The 23,493-nt window shown below is 37.1% G+C and overlaps 1 protein-coding gene and 1 long non-coding RNA gene across 2 annotated transcripts; both read left to right on the top strand.

Moving 5' to 3' along the window:
• Nucleotides 1-2,457: 2,457 nt before the first annotated feature.
• Nucleotides 2,458-9,863, top strand: LOC139147335 (uncharacterized). Its single transcript, XR_011555706.1, has 3 exons — nt 2,458-2,575; nt 2,768-3,028; nt 9,718-9,863. It is a non-coding gene; the product is annotated as an uncharacterized lncRNA (long non-coding RNA).
• A 155-nt stretch (nt 9,864-10,018) lies between these two features.
• LOC139146973 (fibroblast growth factor receptor 3-like) lies at nt 10,019-16,926 on the top strand. The gene is made up of 9 exons (XM_070717827.1): nt 10,019-10,036; nt 10,369-10,531; nt 13,625-13,735; nt 14,053-14,333; nt 14,773-14,855; nt 15,206-15,246; nt 15,378-15,474; nt 15,836-15,947; nt 16,142-16,926. The coding sequence occupies exons 1-9, from the start codon at nt 10,019-10,021 to the stop codon at nt 16,205-16,207; spliced, it is 972 nt and encodes a 323-aa protein (XP_070573928.1). The 3' UTR covers nt 16,208-16,926.
• The last annotated feature ends 6,567 nt before the right edge of the window (nt 16,927-23,493 follow it).

Here is a 23,493-nt window from a genome sequence, read left to right as displayed (position 1 = left end):
TGCAGTTAGCTACTTTGTATCATTTTAGCTGATAACTCAAACTAATTTGAATAATACTAATTTCCCTCTCTAAAATCCGTTTGTATTTTGTTTGTATTCTAAAGGGACAATACGATTATTTTAGGTTTAATGTTTGTATCTATTTTGATTATGTTTGGTCTAAAATCACAACGATGTTCTTCTTACTGCGAAACTAAGATGAAATGTGAAGTTAAGAACCTTTCAAACACAACACAGTGTATAGTTATGCAATCAAGTTTTCCGTGAAAGTTTTATGAATCAAGTTTTTTCTTCTCAAGACTTAGTTTCTATTGTCATCATTTCAGAGAAACAAACTGTGTTAATAAGTTGAACAATGCCCATTCTTATATGATTTGGCAGATTTTAAAACTGTTATCAAGGAATATCTATAATTATCACACACATAGACCCAGTTATCCCTATAGTATGACGTCACACTATAGGTATACGGTTTACAGGATTTCCGTATACCCCTACTTCTAACATCAGAAGTAGGGGTATACGGTCGGCACTTTTTCTTCTACTGAAACTGTTTGTAAGCATTCTCGATCAGATGAAAATTGAGTGGGCACAAGGAGTTTACTGAAAAATGCGGTAAAGGTAAAGGCAAAAACTTCAAAGCTTTTGGTAGCGAAAATTTTGAAAGTTTGTCTGGTTTTTTCAACTGGGGAAAACGAGAGCGTTCATTGTCGTCTGCTCCCTACGTTTTCTACAACCACTGTACTGTGCTATCTCGTCACGAGCCGTAAACAGCCGAGTCTTCGCTCAAAATCGACAAATTTATCACCGAACATGAATCCAACACATATATTAAGAATATGATGTTTCAAATCAACACATCATCTTGTCAGATGATAGGTTAAATTCTTAGCATCGGCAAAGTGTTGTATTGCTGTTGAACTTCTGCGGTAGGCTGTATTAAAGCGAGAATGTTTACTGTAGTAACGTACGGCAAACGCGGTTTTCAGAAGCTTGCGCCACTTCGTCGACAGTTCGATAGGAGACGCGGCCACAATGGAGTGTTTTCATAAGACACGAGTAAAATCGAGATCGAATAAACGTTACATGACAAATGTTAAAAGTTTCTTGTTGCGCTTTTTTAGGCCAAAGTAATTAAATTCTTTGTTTTGCGTCCCCCCCCCCGCCTAGGTTTTTAAGGTTTTCATGAAAAACACACACAGTGTATTTGAATAGGAAATTTTAGGACATGACCGCTTAGCTTTTCTGAACTAAAATTTTGTTACAATTTTTTATTTGTTGCAAGCAAATTACATTGTGTTAATTTTCTTGTGTGTGTTTTTCAGCCGCTTAGACGCGTACCTTTTTCCATTTAGAGTGGACGCAAAACAAAGAATTTAATTACTTTGGCCTTACTGTGGTTGTTTATGATTTTAGTTTCATTCATAATTACGATGAATGATGATACACTTTTCCTCTCACTTTCAAATAGCGTCCAAGGCGCTGAGAATATATGCGAACGTACGATCTTCATAAGGCATCGTACTCCTCCAGTCCTCGCCAGTTTCGAGCAATATAATTTTCCTAGGTGCAGTATGGTTACATAAATGACCAACAAGAACGATGTGATACAGTTCAATGGTGGTTTTATTCATTTATTATGACCAAAGTCAGGAACTGACACGATTTTTAGATAGCAGTAAAAATGACGACTGCAGCATTGCACTGTGTGTACATTATTACTTTACCTTTAAACAAACATTATTACTTTACCTTTAAACAAAATAATGTATCTGAAGATACTATATCAATCTCCTTTCCCTTGTGCTCGATGATAACGGCTATATCCATTCAAGTTTTGCTCGGAAAATCCGACAGCGAGAGACTACTCTGACGCATCGAGAGGAACGTGCGTTCGAATGTGAAACGGAATCAGCTGGAGCCGTACTACTTCACCCGCCACGCTGACATAATAAAGGCTCAAATTACATCGCACGGGAAAGTGAATTTTATTCGAATAAAAAAGTGGGTCTATGCATGTGATAAATATATAATCTCCTAGTATTTCTCACTCATATGACGTCATCGAACACTGACGTTTCCCTCAACGTAGCTGCCGCTATGTTGGGGGAACCCTCGTCTGCGATATGTGGCTTCGAGTCTGAAATATGTGTTTATCAATATGACTGAAATCTATACTATGCTAGGTATTTATATCTTCTGCTGATCATATTGTATTAATACAAGAGATTGTACATCACTCGTTCGAAATACCGGGAGATTATATATAAGTATACATGAAAACATATCAAACCGTACTGCTGATGTGGCTTCGAGTCTGAAATATGTGTTTATCAATATGACTGAAATCTATACTATGCTAGGTATTTATATCTTCTGCTAATCATGTTGTATTAATACAAGAGATTGTACATTTTAACAACTTTATGTTCATAAATTTTCTACATAGACTGTGCAGAAAACCTGTTTGGTGATTTCTGCAACAACACATGCAATTGTACGCATGCCGTGAGATGTGATCGATCATTAGGCTGTATTTGTCTAGATGGATGGACCGGAAACATCTGCGACTTGGGTGAGAGGTTTGAGTTTCAACGTATTTGAAATAATTGCTCCTTTATGCACATTTTGAATTGGTTTACTAAATTGTTGAATTTATAATCATTATTTTTAGGCCTTATTCTTCATGTTTCTATGATTGTATGAAATTTTTGGGTACGTTGAAATAAAGGGCAGGCGTTATTAATCCAGTTTTTTTACTCGACAGACGTCCAGGCTCCAAATCTCACTGGCTGTCCAACTGACCAAACAGTGTTAGCAAAAGTTGATGACAACTCGACAATATTCCAATGGATTAACCCGTCATCAAGTGACAACTCGGGTCAGCCAATTGTTTTGGAATCAAATCGGGAATCGGGGGAAAGATTCAGTTTTGGAAAGCATAAAATCATCATGTGGGCTTCGGATCAATCAAATAACACAGCTTTTTGCAATTTTTCAGTAGTTGTTGCTAGACTGGAAGAAACTGGTAAGCTGCGTACAATGCTCTATAATGAACACTTTTTACCGATCGAACGACCTTACATTTAACTTATAACGTACTTAAATATGATAATTTTCTCTCCTCGGCTTGACTGTAATTTGCATATTCATTTCATTGAAGAAGCATTTATACTCATTCCAAGTCGTAATTACATATATGGTAACGATTTCACATTCTTACTGCATAGAAGCCTGATGTGTTAACGTTTTAGACTCATGACTCTCGAAATGCGATAATAATAATAATAATAATAATAATAATAATAATAATAATAATAATAATAATTTATTTCACCATAAGAAATGTTTAACATTTCATGAAAATGACTGTATGTACAATCGGTGGGGACCATGAAATATAGTTCAGCAGAACTAATCTTCCTTCATGGCCCCAACAAAATATATGAAATAAATAATTTTATATAATGAAGGTATTTAGAGTTGCAAAAATATTATACATGTAAAACAAAATCGGTGCATACTCTGATACTAAATATATATTCAGAAATAACTTCAAAAAATATTATATCGGAATTGGTGGGGAAACAGAGCAACAAAGAATATCACAATTTAGGAAAAGGGATGAAATCAGGAAATAAAAAGAACAGTACAACAACATTTATAGCTGAAAAATACTTGTTGAAAAGAAATCAAGTCTGACCAATTACGAAGGAAGAAAAACTAAATCAATCAACCATAGAATCGAGGAGGTTTTGTTTCAACTCCTTTTTAAATTTTTGTCTTGACGTTGTCTGTTTAATTGAGGAGGGAAGTGAGTTCCAATGTTTTGAAGCAGCGAACTTATTTTGATTTTGTGTGAGTGTGAGATTATGTTTTGGGATACAAACATTTCCAGCAAGGACTTGACGAGTAGAATAATCATGCACAAGTGGTCGAAAAAATTTAGTGATGTCATGGGAATAACGATTATGTTTCAGATCAAAGACGAAAGTACAAGTTAAAAATTTACAGAGATTGCTTATTGTCAAGAATTTTAAGTTGATGGAAAAGTGGATTAGAGTGGGCGCAGAAATCGGAGAAGGCAATAAGGCGAACAATTCTCTTTTGTAACCTATGGATAGGTTCAAGGTGAGAAGAGTAGGTATTGCCCCAGATCTCTATACAGTAGCTAAGATGAGGTAGAATTAAGGTATTATAGAGAAGAATTAGTGTGGATCTAGGGACATAATGACGAATGCGAGATAATATTCCAATTTTAGGTGTGATGATTTTTATAACATTACTAATATGGGATTTCCAAGAGAGATTAGAGTCAATTAATATTCCAAGATACCTTGCACATGTCACGCCCTTTATCCGAGTGTTATCAATTGACAGATGTCCATCTATAGTAACTCTCCTTTGAGGCGTTTTAATTATCATGTAGTTTGTCTTGTCGACATTAATGGTTAGTTTATTACTCTTGCACCAATCATTGACCAGGTTTAATTCAGCATTAATGGAGTTGAGATTAGTATATTGTGATTTAGTGAATTTATATAAGTTAGTATCATCAGCAAACAGTCTGAAGTTGAAGAAGTTAGATGATTTGTCAATGTCATCAATGTAGATCAGAAAAAGAGTTGGGCCAAGTATTGAACCTTGCGGGACACCATATTGTACTTGTCTAGGATGTGAAGTTTCCCCATCTATGACAACGGAATGTTGACGATTTTGAAGGTAGCTCTTGAACCATGAGAGCGGAAGTCCTCTGACCCCATAATGCTCAAGTTTTTGCAAAAGGATGCTATGGTCTATGGTATCAAAAGCCTTTTTAAGGTCAATGAAAATACCAAGAGTTGTGTGACCATCATCAAGTTTGTCAGCTATATCCGAGACAAGATCGGCCAAAGCAAGTTTTGCGTTATGTTTTTTCCTGAATCCGTATTGAGTTTCAGCAAAATGTCATATTTATCAAGGAATGAGACCAACTGGTTGACAAAATTTTCAAAAATCTTGCTGAAAATAGGGAGAATGGAAATAGGTCTATAGTTGCCGACATTCAATGGGGAACCCTTTTTAAAAACAGGAGTAATTCTGGCAGATTTTAGAGCACTGGGAAAAAGTCCATGTACAAAAGATAAATTAATAATATGTGCAAGTGGACGGGAAATATAATCAACAGCATGTTGGACCAAAAGAGGGTGAATGATGTCATACCCGACAGCTTTCTTTGAATCCATCCCTTTGATTTCATTGGCAATATCATCTTCGACAACAGGTCTCAAGAAGAATGAATCAGCATGATTTCCTTGCAAATACTGACTGAAATTTGTGGTTGTGTGTATTTTAGATGCAAGGTTTGGACCAATGTTTGTAAAATATTCACAGAAAATGTTGGCAATCTGAGAACTAACAGTCACTAGCTCATCGTTATCCACTTTAATTTTCCTAGACACATCTCCTTTGGTAGAATTTTAGTTAATAATCTCGTTAATAACTTTCCAAGTTTTGTTTGTGTTTTCACTGACAGAAGAAAGCTTGTTTTTGTAATGGTTTCGTTTGGCTGATCTGATGAGTTTTGTAAGGACATTTCTATACGTGTTATAGTGACGTCTAAGGTCAACATTGTTTGGAAATTTTTGCATGTTCGAGTACAATTTCTGTTTAGTCCAGATCGATGCAAGCAGTCCCCTAGACAACCACGGTCTATGAATTCTTGTGTATTTTCGTTTTGACTTCTTATTAATGGGTACATGCTTTGATACGATATTAAAATAAATGTCATAAAATACTTTGTACACACTGTTTGGATCAGTACTATCATAGACCGGTTGCCAGGAAGTGTTGCTTAAATCCGTCAGAAAGCTTTCTTTATTGTACCCTGAGAAATCAAAGTTGACGGAAGACGTTTTCTGTTTAAAGACATACTTCAAGTTTTTCACTATTGCAAAAGTACAGTAATGGTCGCTGACATCAGTGAATTACCTGAATTAAAATCCTCAATGGAAAGTGAATCACAACAACACTTGAGAATTGAAGGCTGAGAAATTATGTCCATGGTGATTTCGTAATTAAATTGTCGATAAATTTTCAGTTCAGGCTATGCTGTTAACGGCCTTGCTTGTAGTGATCATGATGGGTTGAGAGTCTTCGTCTTTTCTGGTGTATATCTTTCCGTTGTTTGTCCAGACGAACATCCAGTTGAGCAGTTTGCGTCGTTCGTTTGCTTGATGAAATAAGCGCTTCATAACTGGGGACAGACTTTCATTAATGTATATTCTGTTTGTTGCATGTCTATCAAGATTCAACTGTTTTGGTGACCTATCTTTTAAGTTTTTCCTGGAGTGGTAAATGTTATTTCTCACTGTTCTTCTTATGAACTTCACGATAATTGGCATTGGTTGTATTCTCTCAGTCGTCGTTTCCTGGTGCCGGCGAGGCAGACGATGACCAATGTCAATGTCACTTGCTGATAAAGTTACACCGACTGCCTGTGCTAACTTGATTACAATGTCATCGGTGTCTTCGCCAGCATATTGAGGTATACCACTTATTTCTAATATGTTTCGTCTGGTGTATTATTGCAGTTCATGCAATTCATCTTGCGTGGTGCTTAGTTGTCGTTGAGTTGCTTCTAGTCGCCCTTGCAGGTGTTCGTTTTCTGTTTTTAACTGCGCTGCCTGTGCGTTGATGTCGTCGATTTCTTTCTTGAAAGTGTCAAAACTGCTACTTATAAATTCTACACACTTTTGTAGTTCAGTTAACCGGTTTTCGACGGATGTAATTTTATCAATTTTCTTACAAAATACGGCAAGCGTGTTGAGAATTTCCGTCAGGCGGTCGTCGATTGGTGGAACCTGCACAGCTTCAGCTTGAGCGGCCATCTTGCAGCTAAGCTTCGGTTCTGAGTTCAGTGGGTTGGTCTCACTGTCAGTATTTGAGCTCAATTTATTTTTCCTGGGCTTCTTACTTGGCATTAGAAGTCACGCTCAGTACAAGTCAATGGAATATAACGATTATATGGAGTGCTGAGCCGCGATACGAAGCTGCTTTTGGCGAAAAATGTAAGTACTTGTGGAGCGCAGTGTGGACGTGTTGCACCTATTCAATTGATCGCAAAATAATTCCGTAGAATGTTTTGTAAAATATTCGAAAGTTTATGGATTTTAAGATGCGCAAAACCCAAATACTATATTGTGAAATTTTTTAGAAAAAATGGACATCCTGTCTCTCTGAAGGCCGATCCGAAAAATTACATTTCGGTATGGGACACATTGTTCCACAGTCCCTCCACGCACGTTTTGGCGCTATTAAAATAGATGAAAATTTACACGAAAAATTTCTCTCACTTATATCTCGACCTTGCGTGAAGCCAAATGTGATCTTCGGCAAGTTGAAAGGCAATGGAGGAAAAATCCGCTTGAAGTAAACAGATTGATCTTTACGGCAAAACGTGCGAACTATAACAGACTCTGTACTGAAGCACTTGCATCTTATCACAGGAATCGCATTGAAACAGCTGATACAGACTAAACTATTTAGCATCGTTGACCATTTAATAGGTGAAAAGAAATCCTCTGCTTCAGTTTTACCAATTCATGATGATAAAACTCAATTGGCTCAGTCCTTTTCAGACTTCTTTTCAAACAAAATTTCTAAGCTTAGGGACCAATTTCCAAAGTCCTTGGCCTTAGAAAAGGTTAATGAGTCACTACCGTATTCTTTTAACGAGTTCACTCCTGTTACAAAGCCAGTCTTATTAAAATTATTGATGCCATGAATTCTAAGTCTTGTGCACTAGACCCTATTCCGACTAAACTGTTGAAACTGTGTCTCCCTAATGTAATACATGATTTAGTCAAAATAGTGAATGCCTCATTTCATTCGAGTACAGTTTCTAAAATGTACAAGCAAGCTCTAGTTCACCCTTTATTGAAAAAGCCCAGCCTTGACTCAAATGTTTTATCCAATTATAGGCCTGTTTCTAATCTGTTATTTGAGCATAAATTTCTGGAGAGAGTTGTTTTAATCCAACTTGATGTGTATTTTAGTCAGTTTTCTTTGTATTCTAAATACCAGTCGGCCTACAGACATAATCATAGCACAGAAAGTGCCTTACTGAGAGTTCAAAATGACATTTTACGTGCACTTGACAGTCATAAAGAAGTTATTCTTTCACTACTTAATTTGACCGCTGCGTTCGACACTATCAATCACAAGGTATTGTTGTATCGCTTAGAGCACAGGTTTGGCATTAAGGGCAAGGCACTTGCTTGGTTTCAGTCCTACCTATGTGATAGAACTCAGACTGTGTGTATTGATGGTATACTGTCAACCCCAAGTGATCTTGATTGTGGTGTCCCTCAGGGAAGTGGGCTGGGCCCAATACTTTTCACGCTATACGCGGCACCATTAGAACACATAATAATCAAACATGCACTGGATTTGATGTTATTTGCAGATGATACTCAGTTGTATCTGATATGTGAGTGTGCTGTCGACTCAGCATTCATAGTTGAACATTGTATTGATGATATTCGTCAATGGATGACTGAAAATCGGTTGGTTTTGAATGATGCTAAGACAGAAGTGATCCACTTCTGTTCAAAGTTTAAGAAATCAGTTGATCTGTCATCTCTTCAAGTAGGGACCACTGATGTTACTACGTCTAAATATGTTCGTGATCTTGGTGTTTATTTAAATTGCTGTGCAGATATGAGTACTCAAATTTTGAAATTATGTCAGTGTGCATCGTTTGCTCTACAAAGAATTGGTCGTATTAGAAATGTTTTAGATCGCACAAACACTGAAAGACTTGTGCATGCTTTTGTAACATCACGTCTCGATTACTGCAACAGCTTGCTGTTCGGTATCGAAGACAAATACCTCTGTAAACTTCAGTTACTTCAAAATTCTGCTGCTCGTCTAGTTACACGCACAAAAATACATGAACACATCACACCAGTGAGACGTGAGCTTCACTGGTTGCCTATCCATGCTAGAATTAATTTCAAAATTCTTCTTTTTGTGTATAAAATTTTGCATGATCAAGAACCTGCTTATCTTTCTGATCTTATCACAGTTTTCACGTTCCTAAACGGTTTACACGCTCAGCGTTCACACCAATTTTGGAGCCGGTGAACTGGGAACAGAAACATTTTGGTTACCGTTCTTTTTCTAATGCTGCTCCCACTTTATGGAATTCCTTACCAAAAGAAATTAGATTGTCACCATCTGTTGCCTCTTTTAAAACATCTCTGAAAACATATCTCTTCAGAAAGTACTATAATGATTAAGTCATCGTTTTGATGTTCGTATCATGTTGCATTGTAGAGTTTGTATTTTTAATGGAGTATTTTAATGTACTTGTTGTATTTTAACCAGAGCATTTTTATGGTACTTTTATTATTATTGTATTTTCATCTTGTATTTTATTGTAAAGCGGTTTGATATTTTATTGATGGAAATCGCTTTAGAAAAATAAGTTATTATTATTATTATTATCTCACTCCATCATGGCAATTGGTTTTATACAGAAATTCACCACACATGCTAGCAATGTGCCAACGTTTATGACACTGCACCCCGATCATAGCCAAAACGCAAACGAATTCACGAATGAAGAAAGTATCCTTAAGTGTAATAAATAACAACTGCACAACTTATAAAAAAACATGACATGTTCGATCGGCTAAATATTCTAATCTCATTTTAAAAACTTATCACCAACAGCTGGAACCATATTTTTACCTGTTTATTTATGGATCATACTAGCGAGTGCAGTGGTCATTCTTATAATCCTGATTGCGTGTGTTGCAAAAAAGAAACGACTTTACGTACCTGTAGATGGAAACGATCAAGAGTTTGACGATTATCTAAAGGCAAGCTGCTCACTATAATTCATGATATATCAATGTAGATGCATATTTTATGTGAATATTAAGTGATGTTTGATAATGTCCGCGCATGAGAATGAAAGCGTGTACAGTTTAGTTTCTGTTACATGTGATATAATAGTTAACATTTAGCACAAATGTTGGAGGGTGTTGTCGTAAGACAATAGCTCTCAAAGAGAAATCTCTGGATTACGATTTTTTTTGGTGGCTCACATCATATTAAGAATATAATGTATATAGAATTACAGTTCCAAGCCTCTTCATGTTCGAGAAAGATCCTTAACCAAATTCCTGTAGATGGTGACTATTAACAATGATAAAACTGTTACAATTTTCAGCCTTACTTATTCTTCAAGTAGGCAACAATAACAATAGATAATAGGTTATGAAAGGTACAGGTAAATTTATTTCCCTAGAGTTTTATTTTTTAAACTTTATTTTTGTTACGCCTATTTTATCCAAAGTTTGCTATATCTTTCCGGACTAGGCACATTTACCAAAGGCAGTATCAGCGTGGAATGTTGAGAGGAAAGCTTTGAAGATATTAAAGGAAGAGCCGATTGGCGTCGGAGAGTACGGACGAGTCTACAAAGCTCGATTGACCATCGATGGAAGGGAACAAGTAGTTGCTGCTAAAACTCTCTGTGAAAGTGAGTCAATATCTCTCTTACTGAAGGTTGTACAGTAACAACATCGAGACGGATTGCACTTCGTCTTACCTAAGACGTAAATGATATTAAAGTGAGTGGGAGTGAGCAAATTTTATGATATCCGTCATATAGCTACGCGTGGAGATAAATCGATATATATATATATATATATATATATATATATATATATATATATATATATATATATATATATATATATATATATATATAACTAGAAACGTGTTTTGTAATATGACAAATTCCACGTTTTTCTGTAGTATGGAAATTTAAATTCGAAACTAATGAGAAAAATCACACAACTACATCTGAGTGTCTCTACACTGCAAATATTTTGGGGTTGAAAAAATGGCCTATGTAGGACTTCAACCCACGTCCCCCGAATTCAGTTCGGATGCTCTACCAACTGAGGTAACGGATCAGTTGAATTTTGTTTTACGTGCGCCGTCCTGTTGGCCTTTTTTCTTCCCAGAAACAGTCCTCAGATTTACACTGGTTATTCTCTCGAAGGAGTTGTTTTAAGGAACCGCAAATATGTAACTAGAATCGTGTTTTGTAATATAACAGGTTCCCCAGTGTTGTATAGCGTGGAAATTTAAAGTCGAAACTACACAACTACATATATATATATATATATATATATATATATATATATATATATATATATATATATATATATATATATATATATATATATATATATATATATATATATTCCTCCGATATTTATAAGACCCCAGGATTATTTTATCAATACGTAATTATCTGTTAGTTCGTTTATAAGACCCCCCAGGGGTACACCCGAATTTTGACTGGAACAATAGAGTCTTTGTCATTTAATGAGACAAGGATATCCACAAATCTTACGCAGCTTATCAAAGTCACCAACAAGTGTCAAAGTGAAGTATCAAACCTCACACATACGCACACTATTGTTGGGGTTTGAAACATGTAAAGTGGGAACAGTTCTATCATTTCCTGGCGATAAAACTACACTTGGATTTCACTACCTAAATGAACATTAAAAGAGTCGGATATTTTAGCGTCTCGATCTAGTACAATGTCGTCTTTTCATTACTGTCATTTTGCTACCGTCAAAATAAGCAGATTTTTCAACATCTGATTAAGTACGAATCAAACATTTCGATGCGATTTGGCTACCATGAAATGAACATTTAGGATAGTCGGGTTTTTGGATTTGTCGATCAAGTACGATTCGCTCATTTCATCACGATCAAACAAACACAATTTACACTCATACAAACACAAAAAAGTTTGGGTATGAGTAGTTCTCTTTTTGGAGACTGTTGTGGCCATTAAAAGGGCCGTTTCTTTTTTTGTCAGCGGCATGATTTGGTCTGTTTTAGTGAATATGTACGGTGAAAAAAGTACCTCGGACTGATTGATTCGGCAGAGGTACAGCTGCATTATTTGCCAAATAAAACCCGACGTGACATTTCTGTGCCATGCCAACTCTTGGAGAATGGATGAATGCTTTCTTCTTTGTCTTCAAGTAGTAGTTTTTGTTGACTGACATGTCACGATCGATGATATTCGAAATTAACCGTGCCCGGTATCCGTGCTACCTTCAAACTTTCAACTTTGCAACCATCTTGAACAACGGCTACAGCATTTCGATCGTGTATGTTGTCTGCATCTCGGCGAAGTTCATACAGCAAACCAAGTTCTAGCTGACTGCGACGGTAGTTAGTCATGCCGACAGCGAGAATGTTTTTAATAATTACTTTTTTTCTTGACCATGATGATCGTGCACTGTCTTATGACTTGTCAGAAAATAAAGTATACGATAAACCGACGCATTTTTATAGGATCTTGTGACGATGTCGGGAAATTCTTTTGCCGCCGTTATCAATAGAAAATTTGGGACGTGTGAATGACACGAGCTTTGAACTTCCTTCGCTCAACTTTTACACTTTTGTTTTCATACTACTAAGGCAAAAGACTACGGCACATGAAAAGTTGTTCTTTAAATGGTATGCTTATAAAGATTTTTTCAACAGTTTTCTATCAGGTAAGGTATCTCTTGTGATCATTGTGAATAGCGGCAAGTTTTCTCTTACGTTCAACTTTACCGTGTAAGCAACCAGTGAAAATACAAATATCATTGGTATCGTAAAATCTTTCAAAAAGACTTGATGACGATATCGACTTCGACGGGTTTGACTTCGATGAAGAGGGTATATGCAATAAGAATACCTGCATGAGGTCTCAGAATAGATAATGAATAAAGATTTTATTGAGTCACAACCAAGAAGACACAGTCAGAAATAATTAGACTTCTTAAATAGGATTTCTCATGTTGAGTTAAGTTGTCTCAGTGCATCTCCATGGGGAATAGAGAAATCCAGTGAAGAGAGATTGTATTCTGGTATATTGTATTTTGCTACAATTAAACACAATGGTTTGTATTCGCTCTGCTCCATTAAAGTTTCTGATTACAAGAACATTTTCTGCCTAACAATACAAGTAAATGTAGTTAATATATTAACAATTTTCAGGGTGATATTAAGTTTTAGCTTTTTTCATGCCACGATGTTTCCTGTAAGCTTACCCTTTCCGTCGACTATTGGACAAAAGTGTTTCAAGTCAGGAGAAAACCTTGCGAGCTGTTATAGTAAAGACATGGTCTCATGCACGATCATATGATTGTTTTTTTATCAACAGCGTGTACAAAATTCAATATTCTAAACTAAGAATACACGGTACAGGAATCTCGAACTCAAATAAAACTATACATGGTATCATCATTGAAGGATGAAGAAGACCAGTTATTGCAATACTAAACCTTCCTTTGATAACAGGCGAAAGGATTCTAATAGTGTAGATTTCCGATCGGATTCGCACTCACAATGTACGGCATCCAATCACATAGCGACGGCATCACAGTCAAAACCCCTCGGCCAAATCCTATCCTGCTTTGAAAAATATACAGACGTAACCCACACTTTGACTTGTCCTCTTTTTGACTCTTCTACAGTATCTAATCAGCCAGGGTTTACGCCTACTGAACTGTATATTACGCCTACTGAACTGTATATTCTTGTTTCTATTCAGCTCGTTCAGATGCTATAAGCCGGAAAAATTTCGTCAACGAAGTACGGTGTCTTGTGCAATTGGCAAACCATCCTAATATTATTTCTTTTCTTGGCATTGAAATAAGTGGAGGTAGGACTATAATATTCTTGCTAAATTAATAGCGTATTTGTATTGATAAAAGCTTTGGACTATTTGTAACACTAACAATTTGACAAAGATACAAGATGTAATAGAACAGCTACCTAAGTTATGTAGTCAAGCTTGTCTTGAATTCTAGAGACGTTCTTGACCGATGAAAAGATCTATAATCTTAATAACTATATGTGGAATTGTTTTCAAAGTTCTCATACTTTTGTTCATTTTACATGGGTTTACAAAAAAATTTCCAACGTTATTTACCATAAAAGCAAATTCATTTAGTTATGTAAATGCTTTCTTTCTTCAAGATTCGAAATACATACTGACAGAATATGCATCCGAAGGTGATCTGAAGACCTACCTTAAATCACTGACATTTCTCAGCACAGAAACAGAAACACGATTGATAAAAGTTGCCAGAGACATCGCCAATGCTCTGTCATTCATGTCGATGAAAGGTGTGATGCACAAAGACATCGCTGCTCGCAATGTGTTCCTGACTAGCGATTTCACAGCCAAGATCGGAGATTTTGGACTTGGACGAGATGTTTACGAAAGACTTAGGAGTGACTATCATTCACTCTTGTCGGTGGGTTTTTGATAGATTTCGCTTCGTGAAAAGCATCTGTGCATCTTCCTTTTAACAACGAAAATGTTGTTGTCCTTCGAAAAGGCACTAACATGTGGATGTTCGACTGCAATGACAAAAACCCCATGTATACCTGTAGCCGTGTAACAGGAACGTTTGTTATTATTTGTGACTTTCGTTTATGAAAGACTTCGAAGTGAATCTTTCACTCTTGCTGATGGGATTTGAAATTTTTGCCATTTAAATTGTCCTTTCTTGTTTCTATGCTTGCTTTTATTTATTCACGTTTTGACCTAGGAATTGAAACGTTGTCCGCCTTGTAAAAGGTATTCCACTATTAGAGGGGCCTTCTAATGGCAAGAGGGTTGTCCCGGGATGACATGCATCACATTTACTTTTTATCCACAGTAACTGTCGTAACATTTATATATATTCTCAGGCAAATCAACACTGTCGATTTCCATTGCGATGGATGCCTGTAGAGTTTCTCGTTGATGGAACCTTTACACTTGAAGGAGACAGGTAAGATGAAGGTCCGAATAATGAACTCATGAATGAGGCTTCATCCATGTCGGTTCAATAATCTGTGATCAATAACAATGAATCTGAATACATCAGTGTGCTAAAGATGATAGCATTACATGAACATCCGTCTGTATCGATGAGCCTTCCCGAAACATTTTTGGTTTTGCCTTCAAATTACCAATAATGTTTGTTACACAATTGGAATGTTCTGTAATTATTACTTTCCAGTATTACTTCTCATCTGAAATATGAATCACGTGTTCTCCTATTGCTGTATAGGTGCCGTTCCTCACACTCTATAATGTCCTGTTGCATAGTAATTTTGTACCTGGTTATTCATATCACAGGTGGTCATATGGAATACTACTGTGGGAAATAGGTTCACTAGGTAAGTTCCCAGACTCATCATACACAAATGAAAGTAGTCCCTCGTACGTGAAAAAGCTAAAACTGTCAATCGCACCAAGTGTGTGGTAGTTCCATCTGATTCAATGTCTTATGTTCCATTTTGGTCTTAAGGTGGTTCTCCATTGATGAATGTTCCAGTAGGAGATTTACTTGAGTATTTACAAAAAGGCGGTAGACCTGTGAAACCAGAGGGATGTACAACTACAGCGTGAGTGATCTTGGCTTCTAATCTTTGATTTTCTAGCCTGGTATGTCCAAGATGCCAACGTCGTTAGACTGATAGTCAATCAATTGATAGGGTTTTTATCGTAATCAACATGACAGGTTTTGTCTTTTATCTAATACAACTGCACTATTGTTCCTCAGGGGAAAGTAGTTCTTCTACCAATAGAAATATACATTAAATACGTAGTTAGCATAAGCCAACCACCCACACTCTAGCTCCATGCCGCCACCAACACTACTCTCAGCACCTATAAGGATTTAAGAGCACTAATACTATACCATTGTGCCTACACACGGCATAAGAATTTTTATTATCGCAGACTGTTATGTTTCATTTCTCGTAGATACCAGATTATGCAGCGCTGTTGGCATGAAGAGAGATACGAGCGCCCAACACCAGACCAACTCATGACTGACTTCGATCGTATGTTTAGGACACCAGCGAATAGTTCTCAAGTACGTTCTCCCAATGTCACATCGCCTGTTGTCCTTTGCATTCTTCTTTCATTTGTAACATCTCCAGTACAAATTTATAGGAATACAACATGTAGTATTGTTATTATTTGTATTGACTGATTTCTGTTTATCTTTTAATACATTACTTCCGGATATCCATAACATTACAACTTCAGTAATTTCATTTTTTGCAGAGATTCTTTACCGCAGAATTCAAAGAACTAAACAACAAGACAACCGATGATCAATCTCGTGAATGAACTGAAATACTCAAATGAGTGAGCGAGTCGAATATTTAAGACCAGTTCCCTATAGTGCCAAGGCTGAAGGCGTTGGTGTGCAACCTAGTAGCGCTCAGTTTACTGAGGACTTCCGTTACATTAAGATTACAACGATCTTGAAATGTCGAGCATAATAAGAAACTGTCGTTCGACGGATATATAATTTCGTATTTTCAGTGTTATCAGTTTTGCCGACCGTGTATAAAATGCCTTGTCTATGCTACGTAACTGTCAAACACATTGTCTGGAATTAGGGGTTAGACTTTTTCATGGGATAGCATTATACTCTACCATTATTGGTTGGAATACCACGTAATGGTATACATGGCTTGCATTTTGATTACATCTCTAGAATTATATAAATGAAAACAACAAACGACTAAATATCTATCCCATGTATCTGATAGTTTTCTGTTTGCTATTTGTGGCGAAGTCATTTTAAGTAAGATGTTTACCGAATTCAAAACTGACCTGTATTAGTAGCCCATATGATAGATGTGAATATTTTCATTTTATCTCGGTTCTTAAATTTCAAATAAAAATTGTTGCTTTCAACAATACGCAGTACATGTTCGGCATTTGATTGAGTCACAAAACATTATTTCACTGCCCGCTTAACAATTCGCAATTCGCAACTAAAGGTGATGTGTGCTTGTTCGTGCAATATTGGCGGCACATCGGCATGTACTGTAAAACATTCGACAGAAACAGACATATCGTCATTATCAACGATATTTGGATATGTGAGAAATTGATTTTGTGACCCGAGGGTCACAAAGTACCATGGGTGTGACAAACACGATTGGAACTAAGTGGATAATAGGATAGTGAATTAATGTCTTTTAATCTGCAAATGTAAGCTAAATCTGCTTTTCTTTTTAAGTTACACACTTGTTTTATGAGTAATTTGTAATATTGCAACATTCACTTATACGGCACCTAACACTTTTGAGAAATTTGAACAATATGAAGATCCAATTCTCCCAAATTAGTGCTAAAACGTGTTGACAAGCAAATGCACAGGTGAAATATTCCGGCAACAGAACCCACCCGCAATAACAAATTGAAATAAAACATATTCAATTGTAATGGTGCATTGCAAGATCACCAGCTTAGCAGCTATCAGCAACGAAAATGATGGAACGCGAATCGGCGTGTTGTTGCAACAACTTGCTGCAGTATTAACAAATAATGTCTCTGAAACGTTTTCAAATCTAGATGAACGTCATTGCAGTAAGTGCATGGCAAAGCTTTTGTGAACGTGATAACTGCATGAACCTATAGCAGTCCTGTTTAGTAGGTCTTATTATTTTCGTTAAAAAATGTTAAAATTCTATGGCAGCATTGCTATACAAACATATACCATGTCATCAAGCAGTTTCAGTAGAACTCCAAATAGATCCATAAGTAAAGTCAGAACACACAAACGTCATTCAAACATTATTTCCTTTGTAAAGAACCTAAAGTGTCACTGTAGCACAGACCTATGAGAGCTAACTTTGACATAAGGGAGTGTTCAGCTATTACGACCGGGGGTCTGCCGGTAAAATCTAAGGGGTCACCCAAATTTGAAAACTGCAAAGAGAGTCATGTATTTTTCAAACAGCTGAGAGGGGGATCATTTTGTTTTCATAAGTATCCGTCCCGTCAAAAGGCAGTTTCACGGTTCAGAAATATTCTGGGAGATAAAAATGATTCGCTGCATGATTTCATTCTCTGATGTCATTTGCTTGTAAATCTGAACAAAAGTATAATTATCTGTCACATAAATATCTTGACTTGGCAACTCTGAGGCTTGTCTTATTGTAAATCGAGCTCACTGAGGGTAAAGAACAATTCCTTTTACTTACATATTGGGGATATGGCAAGTTTTATCAGGGAAATTATTTAACAGTTACCAGTAGACTACTAGTATACCATGAAAAATTAAATAATACTTTTAGGTGAAATTCCAATATCACAATTGTTGTTAACAACTGAACTTTAAAATACCCTATTTGAATCAAGTACATTTGTATCAATTATCAAACACCTTTAAGAGCACAAATTTAGTTTAGCACTGTAAAAATATTATTCATAGTTTTCTCATATACTCCGATGTATAGTGAATCAACATTTCAGTGAAATTCCAAAATCCAATTTCTTGCACACATATCAAACACTAACTATCCTAGTCTGACTAAGTACTTCAAAATGGATTATCAAACGTCTATAAATACAGAGATTTAGATAGTTTTGTATTGGAAAAACATTATTCATAGTCTCCGCAACAGACTGCATGTACAGTGAATGAACATTTCAGTGAAATTCTAAAATCCAAATTGTTGCACACATATCCATTTGTAATCACCCTAGTCTAATCAAGTACATTAATATTAATAATTGGGAGTATATAAATACACAGGTTCCTGTTTTTTTGTATTGGAAACAAATTATTCATAGTTTCCTGGTAGACTCCCATGTATAGTTGATGTACATTTTCAGTGAAATTCCAAAATTAGATTTCTTGTACACATGATATGCATCTTTATCATATACCCATGCCCATATTGCTACATCCTAGCACAGAGTAACATAGACAGAGTCGCAACGCTTGCATGCCTTTTTTGTTCCATGGTTGTCTCGGTAGACTATTGGCTTTTCATATTAATATGAGCTCCAAAGGTGTTAAACTTTTTTCAGGCTTTGTTTGTGGTTGATAATTACACTAGATTATGCGAAAAATACGACGAGATGGCATCGTACTGCCAGTCGCGTAGCAACCATAGTTACTTTGTGAGCTCTCAGGCCAGAAACACTGCTTCACGCCAATCAAAACATAACACGCCAGCAGTTTCATAAACATGTCCTTCCTCGACGCACGTCTAAAAGAGGGTATGACTGACCGTAAACCATTGAGTAAAACCAGACAGTATTGATAAAAGACTTTCAAATTTGGTTCAAACACACTCATTATATATTCATAAAAATATGAGAGGAATTTTTAAAACGGTAAAACTCATTTTCCTGAAGCTCAAAACACTCCCGTTTTCGCCAGCACGTCAATTCTTCTGAGCACCACACGACAACAACAACACAAACTTTGCCGAACATACTTTCGCTTAACAATTGGCGAAAATCCGAAAATTACCGAAGGATTCATGGTCGGCACTCTTCGGAAAAGAGAGGCGAGAGCAACCTGAGGCGAGGCGAACATGGATGGGTTACGTAACCGCTTCACACCTTAAACAATACCCGTTGCCACTCTATCTATGTTTCTCTATGATCCTAGTGACGTTCAACGTAAACTTTATATATCAGCCGTGATATTTTACGGTAAACGTCGAGATATGCACGATGAACGTCATCAGTTTTAGAGTTTTTATTTTATTTTATTTTATTTTTTTTTTTTTTTTTTTTTTTTTTTATTAATCTCGAACCAACAGGTTGCCCCAATAACAGGTTCGTTTGAAAATAAAAATATAATACAAAAACGAAAAATATATAACAGTTACAACGAACTACATTAGCAGTTTGTTGGTAAACAACGTAAACAACAAAATGGCTGCCGCTCCCCGCCTACGAAGCGATGTCGCCGACGTAAAAACTTGAAGGGCTTCGAGGAACACGGGTATTTCTGGTTGCAAAATACGGAAATGTTACATTGAGTCTTGAAATGTTTTTCCATGGTATTTTTTTGGTCAAGTTCTAGCAACTATTCTGCCGTTCGCACGGCGCCGGCACTGTGCTCGGTCTCCACCAAACAGGTATTGAGCGTGTGGCGTGACAGCGATGTCGCTTCGATGATCACTGCTTCTCACGTGACTTGACTAGATGCAGCACGTAGTAAGACGCAGATACAGGGAAACCGCCATTTTGAAATGAGACAGTTTTTGGTCTCCCGGAAGTTGTTAATTGCGCATGTCCGCACATTGTGTATCATTTTTTGTGGCGTGCTTTTTAGTCTAATCTGGTAGCTGCCAATATTTCAAAACTTGTAAGAATGGTAATTAAATCCTTGGTTAAGGTGAAGGGCGACGAATTCGGACGCGCACACGCTTTAGAACATTTTTGCGCAGATTTAACTCCAGCCTGCCGCAAATGGATTATTTTGTAGCGCATGTATTTAACATCACCTGTCATTGTTGAAATTGCGCTTTTACCTACTTTTTTGACCCAGTCTCTTAGAAATACATGTGACCTTTAACCTTGTCATATTTTGACCCCCTAGGAAGCTGGTTTTTATTCAATATTAGCGCAAAATTAACATTTCTCTCCCATTTACATGGCGCATATTACCCATTCACCTGGAAATATTGTAAAAAGTAGCGTGGTGACACCCTTTTATTAAAAGTGTAAACTAAATGGTATTATGTCAGGATTTTATTCGCCAAGTTTGGTCAAAATGACACCATTCAAAGCGACAGGAAGAAAGTTCGAAAATGATGTAGTGATATAATTTCGATATCGTCATTTTGTAATCGATACTTATGATAAAATTTCTTTACAAACATCATGAAAACTATACATTCGATAGATATGGATCTTAATTCTTGGTATTTATTAAAATTAACTCATTTGCTAAGCGTTTTATAATTGCTTTCTTTAGTTTAAGTGGATTATATCATTTTTATTTATTTCTAACGACGCCATTTTAACGTCCGTTTCCATGGAAACGAGCGTGGTGACCCCCATTTTTTATTTCAATTTTGCACTTGCACAACTTCCAAGAATATTTGTGCAAAGTTTCAAGAAAATGACACCACAACTTAATTTTGACGTAATTCGTAGTACTTCACCTTAAATTCTAGCCACGCTCGCATCATGAAACTGTGATAATTTCAGCTTTAGGCCTACTTCCAAGTAAATTTGAACAGCCAATGACAGCGTCCCATGATTCAACCATTACCTGCCTCTTTGAGCTTGTCACTGAGGCGGGGACCAGCCAATGTCGCGCGCGCGACGACTGTTGACATGGCAACTCTAAAGGTAAACTAACAAAATGGCGTCCCCTCTCCGCGCGAGCTCCGTGCCATACGACGATCGAAATCAGGATAGTACGGTGGCCCAAAACTACCTGTTCTCCGCATTTAAAGTCTGCGTCGCATTCAATTGTTTTTCTCTCACATATGTCTCCGCATTCAAAGTCTGCGTCGCATTCAATTGTTTTTCTCTCACATATGTCTCCGCATTCAAAGTCTGCGTTGCATTCAATTGTTTTTCTCTCACATATGTCTCCGCATTCAAAGTCTGCGTCGCATTCAATTGTTTTTCTCTCACATATGTCTCCGCATTCAAAGTCTGCGTTGCATTCAATTGTTTTTCTCAGTTTTCTCTATCAGTTCTTCTCCCTTTCTTCACGCTCTGACTGATCGTAGTAAATAAAAAGAAATTACTTTATCGCCTAACCTAGCCTCTTGACTCTTTATTTATTTTACACCCCATTACAAGGACGTTTATCTCTCATATACACACATCTTGTAATTAATTAGTCAACATGACTAATTGTGCTAATCCGTAGACTTATCAGGGATTTTATAGGTTAGTCAACATCGCGAAAGATAAGAAAGGTTACTAAAACTCCTTTTTCATTTACATCTCTATCTTTCCAATGTTGACCAACCCTTGATAAGTCCACGGATTAGCATAATTAGTTGTGCTGACTAATTAATTACAAGATGTGTATATGAGAGACAAACATCCTTGTAATGGGGTGTAAAATAAATAAAGAGTCAGGTGGCTATAGGTTAGGCTATATAGTCATTTATTTTGTTTTCTACGATCAGTCAGAGCATGAAGAAAAGGAGAGGGACTGACAGTGACAGAGAAAACTGAGAAAAACTCAAAATTAAGCTTTATTAATAGTGATTCGGCCGCCTTGTGGATGGTCGTCGCAGTCAACGATTTTGTCACCAACACATGAAGGCGCTGGCAAGTTTTGGTGAGCGTGACTCTCGCTCCATGACACATGATTGCATCCGGAAAAAGTATCACTCTTTTAGTGTTCGTGATCGCGAAAAGCTCATTTTTTGAAGTTATTCATTGTATTGTAAGCTTATGGGGTTAATGATCTAGCCAAGGGGGTACGCTGCTCACCAGTATGGACGCATCCTATGGGTCCCACATGAGCGTCCGAATGTAAAACGGCAGCCCACAATAATAATAATAATAATATTGGGTTCTTATATAGCGCACATATCCACAAGTACATGTGCTTAAGGCGCTTTACAATTATTATTATCCCTGGTCACTGGACCTAATATGATACCACTCAACTCCCTGGGGAGCAAACTACAGCTCACATGTGCAGCCAATAAGCGCAGCAGAGCTAAACACACACATTACAACCACTGTCCTACCGGGTACCCATCACTCCTGGGTGGGGAGGAGCAATGAGGAATAAAGTGCCTTGCTCAAGGACACAACACCATGGCCATGCCGGGGCTCGAACTCACCATCCTGCGATCGTGAATCCACTGCTCTAGCCACTGGCCCATGATGCCTCCCTAACTGACTTACAGCAACTGCCAATACATCCAGGGCTAGACGGTGGCTAGGTCGAAATCAATGAGCTTTTCGCGATCACGAACACTGAAAGAGTGATACTTTTTCCGGATGCAATCATGGGTCATGGAGCGAGGGTCACGCTCACAAAAACTTGCCAGCGCCCTCATGTGTTGGTGACAAAATCACTGACTGCAACGCCCATCTAGGACAGAAACAATTGAATGCGACGCAGACTTTGAATGCGGAGACATATATAAGAGAAAAACAATTGAATGCGACGTAGACTTTGAATGCGGAGACACATGTAAAGAAAAACAATTGAATGCGATGCAGACTTTGAATGCGGAGACACATGTGAGAGAAAAACAATTGAATGCGACGCAGACTTTGAATGCGAAGACATATGTGAGAGAAAAACAATTGAATGCGACGCAGACTTTGAATGCGGACACACATGTGAGAGAAAAACAATTGAATGCGACGCAGACTTTGAATGCGGAGACATATGTGAGAGAAAAACAATTGAATGCGGCGCAGACTTTGAATGCGGACACACATGTGAGAGAAAAACAATTGAATGCGACGCAGACTTTGAATGCGGAGACATATGTGAGAGAAAAACAATTGAATGCGACACAGACTTTGAATGCGGAGACATATGTGAGAGAAAAACAATTGAATGCGACGCAGACTTTAAATGCGGAGACATATGTGAGAGAGAAAAAAAATTGAATGCGACGCAGACTTTAAATGCGGAGAACAGGTAGTTTTGGGCCACC

This window comes from Ptychodera flava, chromosome 13 (genome assembly GCF_041260155.1).
Source record: "Ptychodera flava strain L36383 chromosome 13, AS_Pfla_20210202, whole genome shotgun sequence".
Classification (NCBI taxonomy): domain Eukaryota; kingdom Metazoa; phylum Hemichordata; class Enteropneusta; family Ptychoderidae; genus Ptychodera; species Ptychodera flava.
Note: the sequence above shows the minus strand (reverse complement) of the source record. Positions and strands in the feature narration are given on the sequence as shown.

Bases quoted from the DNA above. Each gene is read 5' to 3' on its own strand.
- LOC139146973 (XM_070717827.1), top strand. The intron at 13,736-14,052 runs GTAGGACTATAA...TCTTTCTTCAAG, and splicing joins TGGCATTGAAATAAGTGGAG to ATTCGAAATACATACTGACA. The intron at 15,948-16,141 runs GTACGTTCTCCC...CATTTTTTGCAG, and splicing joins CACCAGCGAATAGTTCTCAA to AGATTCTTTACCGCAGAATT.